Source organism: Syngnathoides biaculeatus, chromosome 1 (genome assembly GCF_019802595.1).
Source record: "Syngnathoides biaculeatus isolate LvHL_M chromosome 1, ASM1980259v1, whole genome shotgun sequence".
Taxonomy (NCBI): domain Eukaryota; kingdom Metazoa; phylum Chordata; class Actinopteri; order Syngnathiformes; family Syngnathidae; genus Syngnathoides; species Syngnathoides biaculeatus.
The window spans coordinates 5,350,001-5,363,781 of NC_084640.1; the positions used below are offsets into that span (position 1 = coordinate 5,350,001).

The 13,781-nt window shown below is 41.9% G+C and overlaps 1 protein-coding gene across 3 annotated transcripts in view; it reads left to right on the forward strand.

Moving 5' to 3' along the window:
- The window catches only part of phf14 (PHD finger protein 14), a 151,466-nt gene that overhangs the window by 76,188 nt on the left and 61,497 nt on the right, over positions 1 to 13,781 (forward strand). For all 3 annotated transcript variants that reach the window (XM_061839130.1, XM_061839213.1, XM_061839304.1), the window contains exons 8-11: positions 210 to 356; positions 1,229 to 1,499; positions 4,108 to 4,214; positions 12,641 to 12,736. In XM_061839130.1, the coding sequence (XP_061695114.1) occupies positions 210 to 356; positions 1,229 to 1,499; positions 4,108 to 4,214; positions 12,641 to 12,736 (621 nt within the window). The remainder of the gene's footprint in view (positions 1 to 209; positions 357 to 1,228; positions 1,500 to 4,107; positions 4,215 to 12,640; positions 12,737 to 13,781) is intronic.

Here is a 13,781-nt window from a genome sequence, read left to right on the forward strand (position 1 = left end):
CAGCCCTTGGAGGAAAACGTTTTTGTGGTCGAATCGCATGTCCATCTTGAAAGATTTATTTCATGGTCATGTGTATTTTTTTCTTCAGGAGACGATATATTTTCGTTTTTATGCTTATAAAAATTGAATCAAATACTGATCTTAAAACCAATAACATCCCTACTGTCCCTGTAACGTTCAAATTATGTGCATATTTTTTGGTTCTTTAGGATATTGCGGATCCATTTTTTGCCTACTGCAAGCAGCATGCAGATCGCTTTGATCGGAAATGGAAAAGAAAAAACTACTTGGCTTTGCAGTCATACTGTAAGGTGTCTCTGCTCGAGCGAGAGAAACAGCTTACTCCTGAAGCTCAGGTAAAATGCCACATAATTAGTATTGAATTAGCTCCTCGGGCAGAAAGTATACAGCACTACTTGCTTAGTGTACTGTACTTTTATTTTTGTAATTTATTTAAAGGTGGAGTTTGCAGCCACCCTCCACTCCCTACCCGTATTTTTAAAACGCTCTGACCTGAAAGTAGAAGATTTAAAAAAAAAATTTAAATTCATGCCTCTTTGGCCAGATGTTATACCTCCAATTGTATTTCATTATTATAGTAAAACTTGTCACAGCATGACAAGAACAGCGTGTTAGAGAATGTTGCTGCAGAAGTTGTGACCAAAAAATGTCATTTTCCATGTATTCGTAGCCTCTCGTAAAGTTAGAATAATATAATTTCTTGGCTGGATTATTTGACTGGTTGGCAACAAAAATTAAAAAGAAGCATTTGGACATCTCTCGAGACAAATCAGATAAATATGTAACAGGGGAATCTTATGCGGATGGATGCATCACTGATCTTAGAGCTCGCACAACCAACATCACCTTCCTCACTTCAGGTACATTTATAACCCTGCTTGTATGTTCCAAAAAATACAATATCCAACCGTTAACATTTCGTGTTTGGCAATGACTAGCAATAACAATGCAGCCTTTGTGTTTTGTGTACAGTAACCTTCGTGAGCTTGGAGTGTTTCTTTGGGCAGAGAAGCGAGGGGGCTGGTGGGGGCGAGTGACGTGAAACTATATTCAGATCTAGCAGTTTCAAAACTGCAAACTCCTCCTTTAACATTAACTTAACCAGTTAAATCAATTGAGAAAAGATTTTTTTCAATGTTGGCCTGATTACTTTGGCAAAGAAACACTTTCTTATTTATGCCTGTTGGTAATGCATCTGCACCCATAGGCTCGAATTATGACTCGCCTGCAACAATACCGTGCCAAAGCAGAGCTCTCCAGGAACACCCGACCTCAAGCATGGGTGCCAAGGGAAAAGCTGCCGCGTCCCCTGACCTCTAGCGCTTCAGCCATCAGGAAGTTAATGCGAAAGGCAGAGCTAATGGGTATCAGCACAGACATTTTTCCAGTGGACACATATGACACCAATGCTAGCATGGATGGACGTCGGAAACATAAGCAACCTGCCCTCACTGCAGACTTTGTCAATTACTACTTGGGTAAGAGTCCCATCAGTCATTTCTTTTTCAAATTCATCTTTGCTGGTCACTGTGCTTGCAATATCCTTCTGACATAAAATCTATTTTGTAATAGTTCAAATTTCAATGACTCTAGCTGTTTAGTGCTTTTGCTCAAGAATAAAGTAAGGTCAATTGCTATTGGCAGTCCAATGCCCTCTTTTTGGCTGTAAACACAATTACAATGGATTTGAAATTATATATATTTTGACTGCTGACTTCCAGCTTCAACTCGAGAGAACCCATGGGGTCACATATGACCCAGTCTAATTAAGGGCCCACTGTATAAACACAACGCACCACAGTTGCTCTTTTTAACCTTAAAACCCAACGTCTCACATGTGTCTGCATTAAATGCATTGTTTTTTGGTAGTTAAGGCCCACTGGGTCATATGTAAACTGGAAGTAAATTAGTAAATGTTTCCAAATGTGATGTTTTTTGTGTTCCTTTGATGCCTCTTGATTAATTTAGTTAGTAATTGGTTTGGATGTCTTGGGTTCTCAAGAGTTAATTTGAGGGTATTTACATTAAATTTTTTTCACATTCAAACAACACTTTTTATCCTGTATATGTTTTATTTAGCTTATATCTCTATTATTTTTACTGACTTATGTTGCACTGCAGGCCACTGAGAACCGATATTTCTATTAACTGTATGTCATGCATAGTGAAGTATTGACAATAATAGTACCTTGTATATTTAAATTAGATGGCATAGGAATTACAAGTTTGGATAGTATTCCAAACACTGTTAAGGGACAAAAGTAATGGAACAGTGGTCTGCTCAGCTGTTCCATGTCTAGTTGGATGTGTTTGGCTGCAAATGAAACTGGTTCTCTTGCATTTATTGATGACATACTGCTGATAAAACACCAACATTAATTATGTAGTGTAGGCAATATTTTCTCTGCATAATGAGCCAAATACTTCAGAACTCATTGTGCACCACTTCTTAGAGCAGATGGATGTTGACCCGAAGCTTAATCCAAAACCAACCAATGTTTTTGAAGGCAAATAAGTGAGCTATTATGCAATCGCCAATTATTCACGCAACTTCGAGTGAGTTTGCATTTCACTTGTTGAAGACAAATCTGAAGGTGGAAGTGGGATCAGCTCTAAGCCCCTTCCTGTTTGCTGTGGTAATGGACAGCCTGTCAGATGAGGTTAAACTGGAATCCCCTTGGACCGTGATGTCCGTAGATGATATTGTGATCTGCAGTGAAAGTAGGGAGTGAGTGGAGGAACAATTAGAAAGATGGAGGGATGCACTGGAAAGGAGAGGAATGAAGATTAGCTGAAGTAAAACAGAATATATGTATGTGAATAAGAGGGTTGTAGGGGCAAGACTGAGGCTCCCGGGAGACGATATAGCGAGGGTGGATGACTTCAAATACCTGGCTGAAACAATCCAGAGCAATGGTGAGTGTGGTAGGGAAGTGAACAAACGAGTGCAAGCAGGTTAGCACAGCTGGCGGAATGTGTCTGGTGTGTTATGTGACAGAAGATTCCCTGCTAGGATGAAGGACAAAGTTTATAAAACAGTGGTGAGGCCGGCAATGATGTACGGATAACAGACGGTGGCACTGAAGAGACAGCAGGAAGCAGAACTGGAAGTGGCAGAAATGAAGGTTCTCACTAGGAGTGAGCAGGTTAGATCGGTTTAGAAATGAGCTCATCCGAGGGACAGCCAAAGTTAGATGTTTTGGAGACAAGCTTCGAGAGAGCAGACTTCGATAGTTTGGACATGTCCAGAAGTGAGAGAGTGAGTATATTGGTCCAAGGGTTCTGAGGATGGAGCTGCCAGGTAAAACAGTGAGAGGAAGACCAAAGAAAAGGTTGATGGATGTTGTGAGGGAGGACATGGGGGCAGTGGGTGTTAGAGAGGAGGATGCACGAGACTAAGGCTTAAATGGAAAAAGATGACACGCTGTGGCGACCCCTAATGTGACAAGCCGAAAGAAAAAGAAGATCAAAGTGTGATGCATGGAGTCAACGAACGTCATGCACCGCGAGTCAAAGCACCACATCAACCCTTACGTTCACACATACCGAATCCATTTGCTCACCGAATATAAAAAGTAACCTAAGGTATGTTTTCCACGAAACCTTTAGACATAACCTGAATTATTTACAAACTTTGTCATTTGTAACCTGAGTTTCCACTTTACTGTACTTCTTAAACGGTAAATTCCATTTTATTTAGTTTTTTTTTAATCTCTTCATTGAAACGTGACTGTCCATGCTCAGAACAGATTTAATTGACAAACACTTGTGATTATCTGAAGGCAAAAATCATTAAAAAAAAAAAAAAATTCACGGCACGTACCTGACTTCTGTGTTGCTTCTGGGGTCTTTGCCTGATGACCAAATTTGATTGTTACTGAACAATAAGTTCTCTCCCCTAGTCCCCCACAAAAAACCCAAGTTAATGATTGTGATCCCAGTTAAGGCAGCGATTCCCTACCTGCAAATAACCTTGAATGCATATATATTTAGCCAGCTGTAGAGTTCATAGCTGTCATTGTTAGACTGGTATTCCTGAACATAGATTGTGATTTTGCTTTTGATTTTTGTCCCATTGATATTCAGAGCGTAATTTACGAATGATCCAGATTCAGGACAACATCTCTGAGCAGAAGAGCTTAAAAGACAAGCTGGAAAATGAGCAAGACAAACTACATGTGGAGTACAACAGGGTGAGCTGACAACCTAAACAATTTATTTTCAATTACGTATTTTTCAAATATTGAAACACAGTATAACCACCTCTCCTTTGTACTGGCCAATATTGTTTTACTTACCAGTATTCTTAGACAGCTTTAGACAGAGAAGTATGTTAAAATAGTACACGACATGTATGATGGCAGCAGAACAATGGTGAGGTGTGCCTTAGGTGTGACAGAAGAATTTAAGGTGGAGGTGGGTCTGCATCAGGGATCAGCTCTGAGCCCCTTCCTGTTTGCAGTGGTAATGGATAGGCTGACAGATGAGGTTAGACTGAAATCCCCTTGGACCGTGATGTTCGCAAATGATATTGTGATATGCAGTGAAAGCAGGGAGCATGCAGAGGAACAATTAGAAAGATGGAGACATAAACTGGAAAGGAGACGAATGAAGATTAGCCGAAGTAAAACAGAATATATGTGCGTTAATGACAAAAGTGGAGGGGGAAGAGTGAGGCTACAGGGAGAAGAGATAGTGAGGGTGGACGACTTCAAATATTTAGGGTCAACAATCCAGAGCAATGGTGAGTGTGGTAAGGAAGTGAAGAAACAGGTCCAAGCAGGTTGGAACAGCTGGCGAAAGATGTCTGGTGTGTTATGTGACAGAAGAGTCTCTGCTAGGATGAAGGGCAAAGTTTACAAAACAGTGGTGAGGCCGGCCATGATGTACGGATTAGAGACGGTGGGACTGAAGAAACAACAGGAAGCAGAACTGGAGGTGGCAGAAATGAAGATGTTGAGGTTCTCGCTCAGAGTGAGCAGGTTGGATAGGATTAGAAATGAGCTCATTAGAGGGACAGCCAAAGTTGGATGTTTTGGAGACAAGATTCGAGAGAGCAGACTTCGATGGTTTGGACATGTTCAGAGGCGAGAGAGTGAGTATATTGGTTGAAGGATGCTGAGGATGGAGCTCCCAGGCAAAAGAGCGAGAGGAAGACCAAAGAGAAGGTTTATGAATGTGGTGAGGGAAGACATGAGGGCAGTTGGGGTTCGAGAGGAAGATGCAGGAGATGGGCTTAGATGGAAAAAGATGACACGCTGTGGCGACCCCTAACGGGACAAGCCGAAAGAAAAGAAGAAGATGAGTTAGTTGGGGCATCTGATTCAGTGAGGTTTTGCGGGCACGTCCCACCAGAAAGACACCCCGGTGATGATCCGAGACATGCTGTAGAGCAGGGGTGCTCAATGCGTCGATTGTGACGGCCTACCAAGAAAAAAAAAAAAAAGACATGCATTTTTTTTTTTTCACGTGGAAACAACGACAGTAGAGGAAAACACGTTGTCAGTGAGTTCCCACCTATTTTAAGCTCTCGCTTAACAAATCTTAATAAACATGAGTATGGATGCTGCAGTAAAGAAGATAAAAATGTATCACTGTCATACGGAATGGTAGACGGACAACTTTTTCATGATGGAAGTGCGTTTGCCTCATCTGCCAGTGTAGTGAAATGTGGAGCGGCATTTTCGAACGGTTTATGGAAAATACGACACTGACGTTACCCCAAAAGCAGGCTGAGAATGAGAAAAGTGAACGTACGAAAATCCCAACTGGCCGCACAACAGTCACTTTTCACACAAGATCGTTCAACAGCGAAAGCCGCCGCTGAAACATTTTTTCCGGGTTCGTCACATCATCGTTAATAACAAGAAGTCCTTCCAAGACGATCTTTTAAAAATGAGGCCTAAATATTATCTGCAATTAAGTCTCTGCAGCCGTAAAGGAGTACAGTTACATGGCGCTGTGATCATCAACGTGAACTCAGATAGTAAAAAAAAAATGTTGTGTAATTTTGGCTCATGCAGTAATGGAAGGCACACAAACATACATTTACACAGAAGGAATCGTCAATATACTTTAAAATAAAAATGTTTTGCATTTTTGTAGTGTGTAGATCTTTGTGACTTGGTAATTCTATTTCATCATTGGTCATTCTAAAAAAAAAAAAAAAACACATCGCTCCCCCCTTCCTCCTATCACTGCTTGAGAAGTACATCTTGGGGTAAAAAAGTATGGGCACCCTTGCTGTAGACACTACTTCTCTTGGCTGGCCTGGAAATGCCTCGAGATTCCCCTGGAAGAGCTGGAAAGGAAAGTCTGAGCATCCCTGGTGGACCTACTGCCCCGCAATTCGACCCGGAAAAGTTGTAGAAGATGGATGGAGGAATGGCATTTACCAAATGTTAACCAAACTGTGAAAAATGTGTAACTGCTTTTGTCACATAAACACAAAATCACATCCTGGGTTTTTTACCTTTCTATACTTTACATTGTCTTTGTGCAATTAATAGGTGTTACATTATGATTGTCAAATTGCACAATGGTGCAAAACAAAAGTAAAGTGAAGATCTCCCACTTCACTGGTTCTGATCATGCCTTTTCAAGCCTATATTTCCACATTCAGTGATGGGAAAAATCTAGTCTTTGTTGAACTTTAACAAGTGCATCAAAGTCAAGTTGAATGTTTGAGGATGAGGTGCGAAACACAGCTGAAAGCCGATCATTCATAAGAGAGGAACTGTACCTGGATTTATGAACCTTCATTACTGAAGAATATTTGTTCACATATGTAGGCAGATCTAAAAAGAATTAACATCTTCTGAGCATGCTCTCATAAGGTTGGGGAAGTTCTCCTTCTTGAGGAAGGAGCAGAACTCCAGCAGTGATGCTGACTTATACTGATCTGCCAGTACTGCATCTGACTGCAGGTCAATGAGTTCTAGCTGAACATTTTATTTATTTTTATTTTATTTTTTTGTGGTTTATTTTCCACACTGTAGGCAAGGTAAGGGGAAACCAAGTGCATTTAATCTTCTTTTTTTTTTTTTTTTTTTTTTTTTGGAAACAATCAACTCTGCATGAGAACTCTACATGCAGTTCTCTTAAGATGGATGAAAACCTGCTGAGGTGATGAGCTGATAGTTTGAATTCTTTCAGGGTTCGCATGTGAGTGAGAGTATTGTCCTGTAATAGACTTGAAGGAAACTACAACTTTCTAATGAAAGCCTTTACAAGGCTAACATTTCATGAATTAAAAACGCCCTTGCCTTGCAGTTTCATGCTCAGTTCATTCAGTAGAGCAGTCGCATAAACAGCAAATACAAACTCTGCCATGTACTCTCACAACTTCTTTGAACCCAAAGTCTTTTTAACACTTTTCCAGGCTGAGCAATCTGCCTGTCACAATGTTCATTGTCATGTTCTTCTAAAAATGCAGCAAGTTGTTTGTAATTTAATGTCCATGTTTTGATGGAATAAACATTTTCGTCAACAACATAGATGAATTTTAACATTGATTTTTGTCAACACCAATTTTTGCTCATCATCGGATTAGAGAGGGTGGCACTGAAGAAACAACAGGAAGCAGAACTGGAGGTAGCAGATATGAAGATGCTGAGGTTCTTGCTTGGAGTGAACGGGTTGGATAGGATTAGAAATGAGCTCATTAGAGGGACAGCCAAAGTTGTATGTTATGAAGACAAGGTTAGAGAGAGCAGACTTAGATGGTTTGGACATTTTCAGAGACAAGAGAGTGAGTATATTAGTAGAAGGGTGTTTAGTATGGAGCTCCCAGGCAAAAGAGTGAGCGGAAGACCAAAGAAAAGGTTGATGGATGTTGTGAGGGAGGACATAAGGGCAGTGGGTGTTAGAAAGGAGGATGCATGAGATAGGTTGAGATGGAAAAAGATGACACACTGTGGGGACACCGAACAGGACAACCTCTAAAGGAAAAGAAGAATTTATCCTCATTATCTAGTTCAGTCATTTTGTCGTGGATGCGTTTCAAAGTCTGACTTTATTTAGATTTGGACACCCATCAGTACTGACAGCAACCAGTCTGTCCCATTTCAGCTCAGTTTGTCCATGCATTTGTTTACAGTTAACTTCGCAGTTGAAATTCCAAATAATCCGCAATGTCACCAAGCCTTTTGGTGACGGTTTGGCATGCTTCTTTTTTTTTTTTTTTTTTTTTTTTTTTTTTTTTTTTTATATATATATATATATCTTGGGATTTGATTACTGTGGAATCCACCGAGCACTCTTTGACAAACTCACTCTCTGAGAATGGCTTGCTGTTCCAGCAATTGTGTAGGATATTATAAAGCTGGTCCTGGTCACTTTGTCCTTGGATGCATGAAGCTTCATAAAGCAAATCATCATCATTGGAATCAAATCACCCGTTTCCACACTCTCAGTGATTCAAGAGACAGCTATCTGCTCTCCAAAAACTAAATACATGGGTTTACCTCAGTACCTCAGTACTTCACTAAGTAATGAGTAGTCCATATTTTGTTTAAACATCTGCCTTCGGTATCTAACTTGTTTTTTGGGCCATCAGTTCACATGTTTTATGGGTCATAAATCAGATGGTCCATCACATGCAATTTATGCGCATGTCCATGTATGTGTATGGTTTCATGCCTACAAATAGTATCATTATTTGCCTTGAGGATGAGGAGCCACATTGTGTCTTTGTGGATTGAGAAAAAGCCCATGACAGAATACCAAGGGAGGAACTGTGGTACTGCATGCAAAAGTCTGGTGGGGGGGAGAAATATGTTGGTATAGTACAGACAATCGTGAAGTGTGCTGTGGGTGTGAGAGAAGAATTTAAGGTGGAGGTGAAACTGCACCAGGGATCAGCTCTGAGCCCCTCCCTGTTTGCTGTGGTAATGGACAGCTTGTCAGATGAGGTTAGACTGGAATCCCCTTGGACCATGATATTCGCAGATGACATTATCGGCAGTGAAAGCAGGGAGCAGGTGGAGGAACAATTAGAAAAATGGAGGCATGCACTGAAAAGAGAGGAATAAAGATTAGCTGAAGTGTAACAATATATGTGCGTGGATGGAGGGAGAAAAGTGAGGCTCCAGGGAGAAGAGATAGTGAGGGTGGACGACTTTAAATACTTGGGGTCAACAATCCAGAGCAATGGTGAGTGTGGTAAGGAAGTGAAGAAACGGGTCCAAGCAGGTTGGAACAGCTGACAGAAAGTGTGTGTCAGGTGACAGAAGAGTCTCTGCTAGGATGAAGAGTAAAGTTTTGGGTTGGCCAGACAGAGGGATAGAGATGGGAAGGATGTGCAGCAAGTAAAAGTGATTAAGGATAGCGAATATATTGACTGGTTCCAGGAGTGTACAAAGTAGATGGAAAGAGTACTTTGAGAAGTTAATGAATGAAGAAAATGGGAGAGAAGGCAGAGTAGAAGAGGCAAGCGTGAATGACCGGCAAGTGGCTTTGATTAGTAAGGGAGAAGTTAGAAAGGCACTGAACAGAATGAAAAATGGAAAGACAGTAGGTCCCGATGACATACCAGTGGAGGTATGGAAGCCATTTGGTGAAGTGGCTGTGGAGTTTTTGACCAACTTATCCAATAGAATACTAGCGGGAGAGAAGAAGCCAGAAGAATGGAGGACAAGTGTGCTAGTCCCCATTTTTAAGAACAAAGGCAATGTTCAGAACTGTGGAAACTACAGAGGAATAAAGATGATGAGCCTCACAATGAAGTGATGGGAAAGAGTAGTGGAGGCTAGACTCAGGACAGAAATAAGTATCTGCGAGCAACAGCATGGTTTCATGCCTAGAAAGAGTACCACAGATGCACTATTTGCCTTGAGGATGCTCATGGAAAAGTACAGAGAAGGTCAGAAGAAGCTACATTGTATCTTTGTAGACCTAGAGAAAGCCTATGACAGAGTACCAAGAGAGGAACTATGGTACTCAATGTAAAAGGCTGGTGTGGCGGAGAAATATGTTAGAATAGTATAGGACATGTATGAGGGGAGCAGAACAGCAGTGAGATGTGCCGTTGGTGTGTATATAAGAACTTAAGGTAAAGGTGGGACTGCATCAGGGTTCCGCGCTGAGCCCCTTCCTGTTTGTGGAAGTAATTGATAGGCTGACAGACGAAGTTAGACTGGATTCCCCTTGGACAATGATTTTTGCAGATGATATTGTGATCTGCAATGAAAGCAGGAAACAGGCGGAGGAACAATTAGAAAGATGGAGGTACGCACTGGAAAGGAGAGGAATGAAGATTAGCCATAGTAAAACAGAATATATGTGCGTGAATGAGAGGGGCGGAGGAGGAAGTGTGAAGCTCCAGCAAGAAGTGATCGCGAAGATGCACGACTTCAAATACTTGGGGTCAACAATCCAGGGAAATGGAGAGTGTGGTAAGGAAGTGAAGAAACAGGTCCAAGTGGGGTGGAACAGTTGGTGGAAGGTATCTGGTGTTCTATGTGACAGAAGAGTATCTGCCAGGATGAAGGCAAAATTTATAAAACAGTGGGGAGGCCTGCTATGATGTACGTATTAGAGATGGTGGCCCTGAAGAAACAACAAAGCAGAACTGGAGGTAGCAGAAATGAAGATGCTGAGGTTCTTGCTCGGAGTGAACAGGTTGGATAGGATTAGAAACAAGCCCATTAAAGGGACAGCCAAAGTTGGATGTTTTGGAGACAACGTTAGAGAGAGCAGACTGAGATGGTTTGGACATGTTCAGAGACGAGAGAGTGAGTATATTAGTAGAAGGGTGTTGAGTATGGAGCTCCCAGGCAAAAGATAAGCGGAAGACCAAAGAAAAGGTTGATGGATGTTGTGAGGGAGGACATGGGGGCAGTGGGTGTTAGAGAGGAGGATGCACGAGACTTAGGCTTAAATGGAAAAAGATGACACGCTGTGGCGACCCCTAATGTGACAAGCCGAAAGAAAAAGAAGAAGATGATTTATCTACTGTGAAAACACATTTTTATGCCTAACCCTATATATTACTAATTCTAATACTGATTGGACCAGCAGGATGTGAGTATCTTAACATGGCACAAGGCAGAAAAATAGTAGGTTCGGTGATCAAGAACTTAATGACTCAATTGCCAGAGGGAAAACGCAGTTCAAATGCCTGTTACTTTTGACTTTCATTGATCTGTAGCGCATTTCCGACAGAAGGAGCTGTAAGATCTGGTGACCAAGATGTGGAGGGTCTGAAAGGATCCTGCCTGCTCTGGACCTAGTTCACATTGTGTGCAAGTCCTCCATAGTCGGTAGCGTGGTGGCAACAATCCGTTCAGTGGTTTTGATTGTCCATTCTAGGCTGAGGTTGTCCTTTTGTGTGGCGGCCCTAAACCAGACTGATGAAGGTACACAGTACTGTTCGCATAACCGCTGTGTAGAACTGTCTCAGCAGCTCTTGTGATAGACCGTGGTTCCTCAGAAGCTCCAAGTACATCCTTTGCTGGGCTTTTTTGAGGATGGAGTTGATGTTTATTCCCCACTTCAGGTCCTCTGAGACTGTAATTCCCAAAAACCTGAAGGTCTCGACAGTTGATACAAGACAGTTGGACAGCGTCAGTGGCAGCTGTGGTGAAGGATGTCATGTGAAGTCCACAATCATCTCCCAAGTCTCTAGAGTGTTCACCAGGTTGTGTTGACCACACCAAAGCTCCAGTCTCACCACTTCCTATTGATACGCAGACTCGTTGCCGTCTTTGATGAGGCCGATGACTGTGGTCTCTTGTGCGAACTTCAGGAGTTTGACAGTCGGATGCCACAAGGTGCAGTTGTGCGTGTGGCGCGAGAAGAGCAGAGGGAGAGGACACAACCTTGGGGTGCCCCAGTGCTGATAGTGCGCGTGGATGAGGTGGTGTCCCCCAGCCTCACCTGCTGTGTCCTGCCCATCGAGAAGTTGTAGATCCACGGGGAGATTTCAGGCGAGATGCTGAGCTGGAGAAGTTTGCAGGAGAGGAGATCAGGGAGGATGTTGTTAAACGCAGAGCTGAAGTCCAGAAACAGGATCCCCACATCCTAGCTGATTATCCTCACAAGTGTCACGGGAGTGCTGGAGCCTTGCTGTCAAGATGTTCAAGGATGAAGTTCAGACCCATGTTGATGGCATCATCTGCAGACCTGTTTACTCGATAGGCAAACTGCAGTGGGGCCAGTTGGGTACCTGGGATGATCTTAAGGTGCTTCACCACAAGGCTTTCAAAGGACTTCATAACCACAAATGTCAAGGCAACAGGCCTATAGTAATTAAGACCTGAATTTGCGAATGTCAAGTCGGGAATATGTTTGGGTACATCTTTTCTTTGTTGGAGTACAGATTTAAAGAAGATTTTTGAAGATGAATCCCAAATTAAGATTTGGAGTGGAGACAAAGAATATGTAACATGTGAACATTTGAACTTAGCTGCCATTCTAATACGTTGACTGCTTATCAGTCAAAATCAGTTGAGATGTTCTAATCCATAGATTAACATATATTTAAGAATTAGATATAGATACAACTGGCACAGCACAGACAACACTTGTGGAATATACTTACAATAACTGCAGTAATAAATGAGATGTGGAGCAACACTGATCAAATGTTTTCTCCTGTGTCACGCATGAATGCATGAAGCTCTGTGAATCTCTAGAGGAGCTGTTAAATGTCAATGGAGATCTGCGAAGTGAAGGCCAGGCTATGTGGACTCTGCTTGGGGACATCCTTGGGCAGGTACCATTCCCACCTTTTCACACATTTTCTGAATCTATTTCCTTTTCCATTGATCGTGAAATTCATTCATTCATTCATTTATAAAATAAATCAGCAGCTTGACCTGACAATGGACCTTTCCGACTGGTGATCTTCAGCTCTGCCCCCCTTAGCTACAGTTGCCATCTCCCGCAATCTTCCAAAATGGTGACTGAACAAGTTTGAAGTGGATTCTGTATCGCATATTCACGGTAATATTGTGGATTGTTTTTTGCCAAATGTGCCAGACATGTCCAAGAGGGTTCTACAGAGAAGTCTCCACTATTTCACACAAGGATATCTACATGGAATTAAGATTTTGGACGGAGCAGGACGCAATGTCAGAGTTACAGCGAAACGTTGACGATTGATGCAAAAAAGTTTGACGCTTCACAAATTTCATATTTTGAAATCCAACAGGATAAAATAGTGGAATCGTACTATACAAGTAAAGCAGGGTGAGTACTTTTTACTTGGACAGGTCATGAGTAATATCATTATTGCAGGTCAGTGATACGCTAACAACGTGAAAGTTGTTCTCCTGCAATGTATAAAGCACTGATAATAATTAAATCAAACTCAGAGAAGTGACTTCGACTCTTCGACATAAAATTACTTCATTCAGTAGGTCAGTGATACGCTAACAACGTGAAAGTTGTTCTCCTGCAATGTATAAAGCACTGATAATAATGAAATCAAACTCAAAGAAGTGACTTCTCCCTAACCTTCGAACATACAGCCTTGTGTTTGTTGATATTGTCCACACTTAGTTGTACGTGCGGTCTTCCACGAGCCTTAATCCATCATAGACACTTCATCAACTGTGTTTTAGGCTATGGAAAATGAATCAACCGGGCCCCTTGCAACCTAGCCCGATATCTTTAATCAGAATTCCATGTTCCCCAAGCCCATGTAAGGACCATTTTGTTCGTAACTAACTTTTCAAAGCGCATGCGACTGATAACCAGCATTGCTTGGGGGACATGATGACAAGAGGGGCGTGTCAAGCCAGGGGTTAAGACAATAC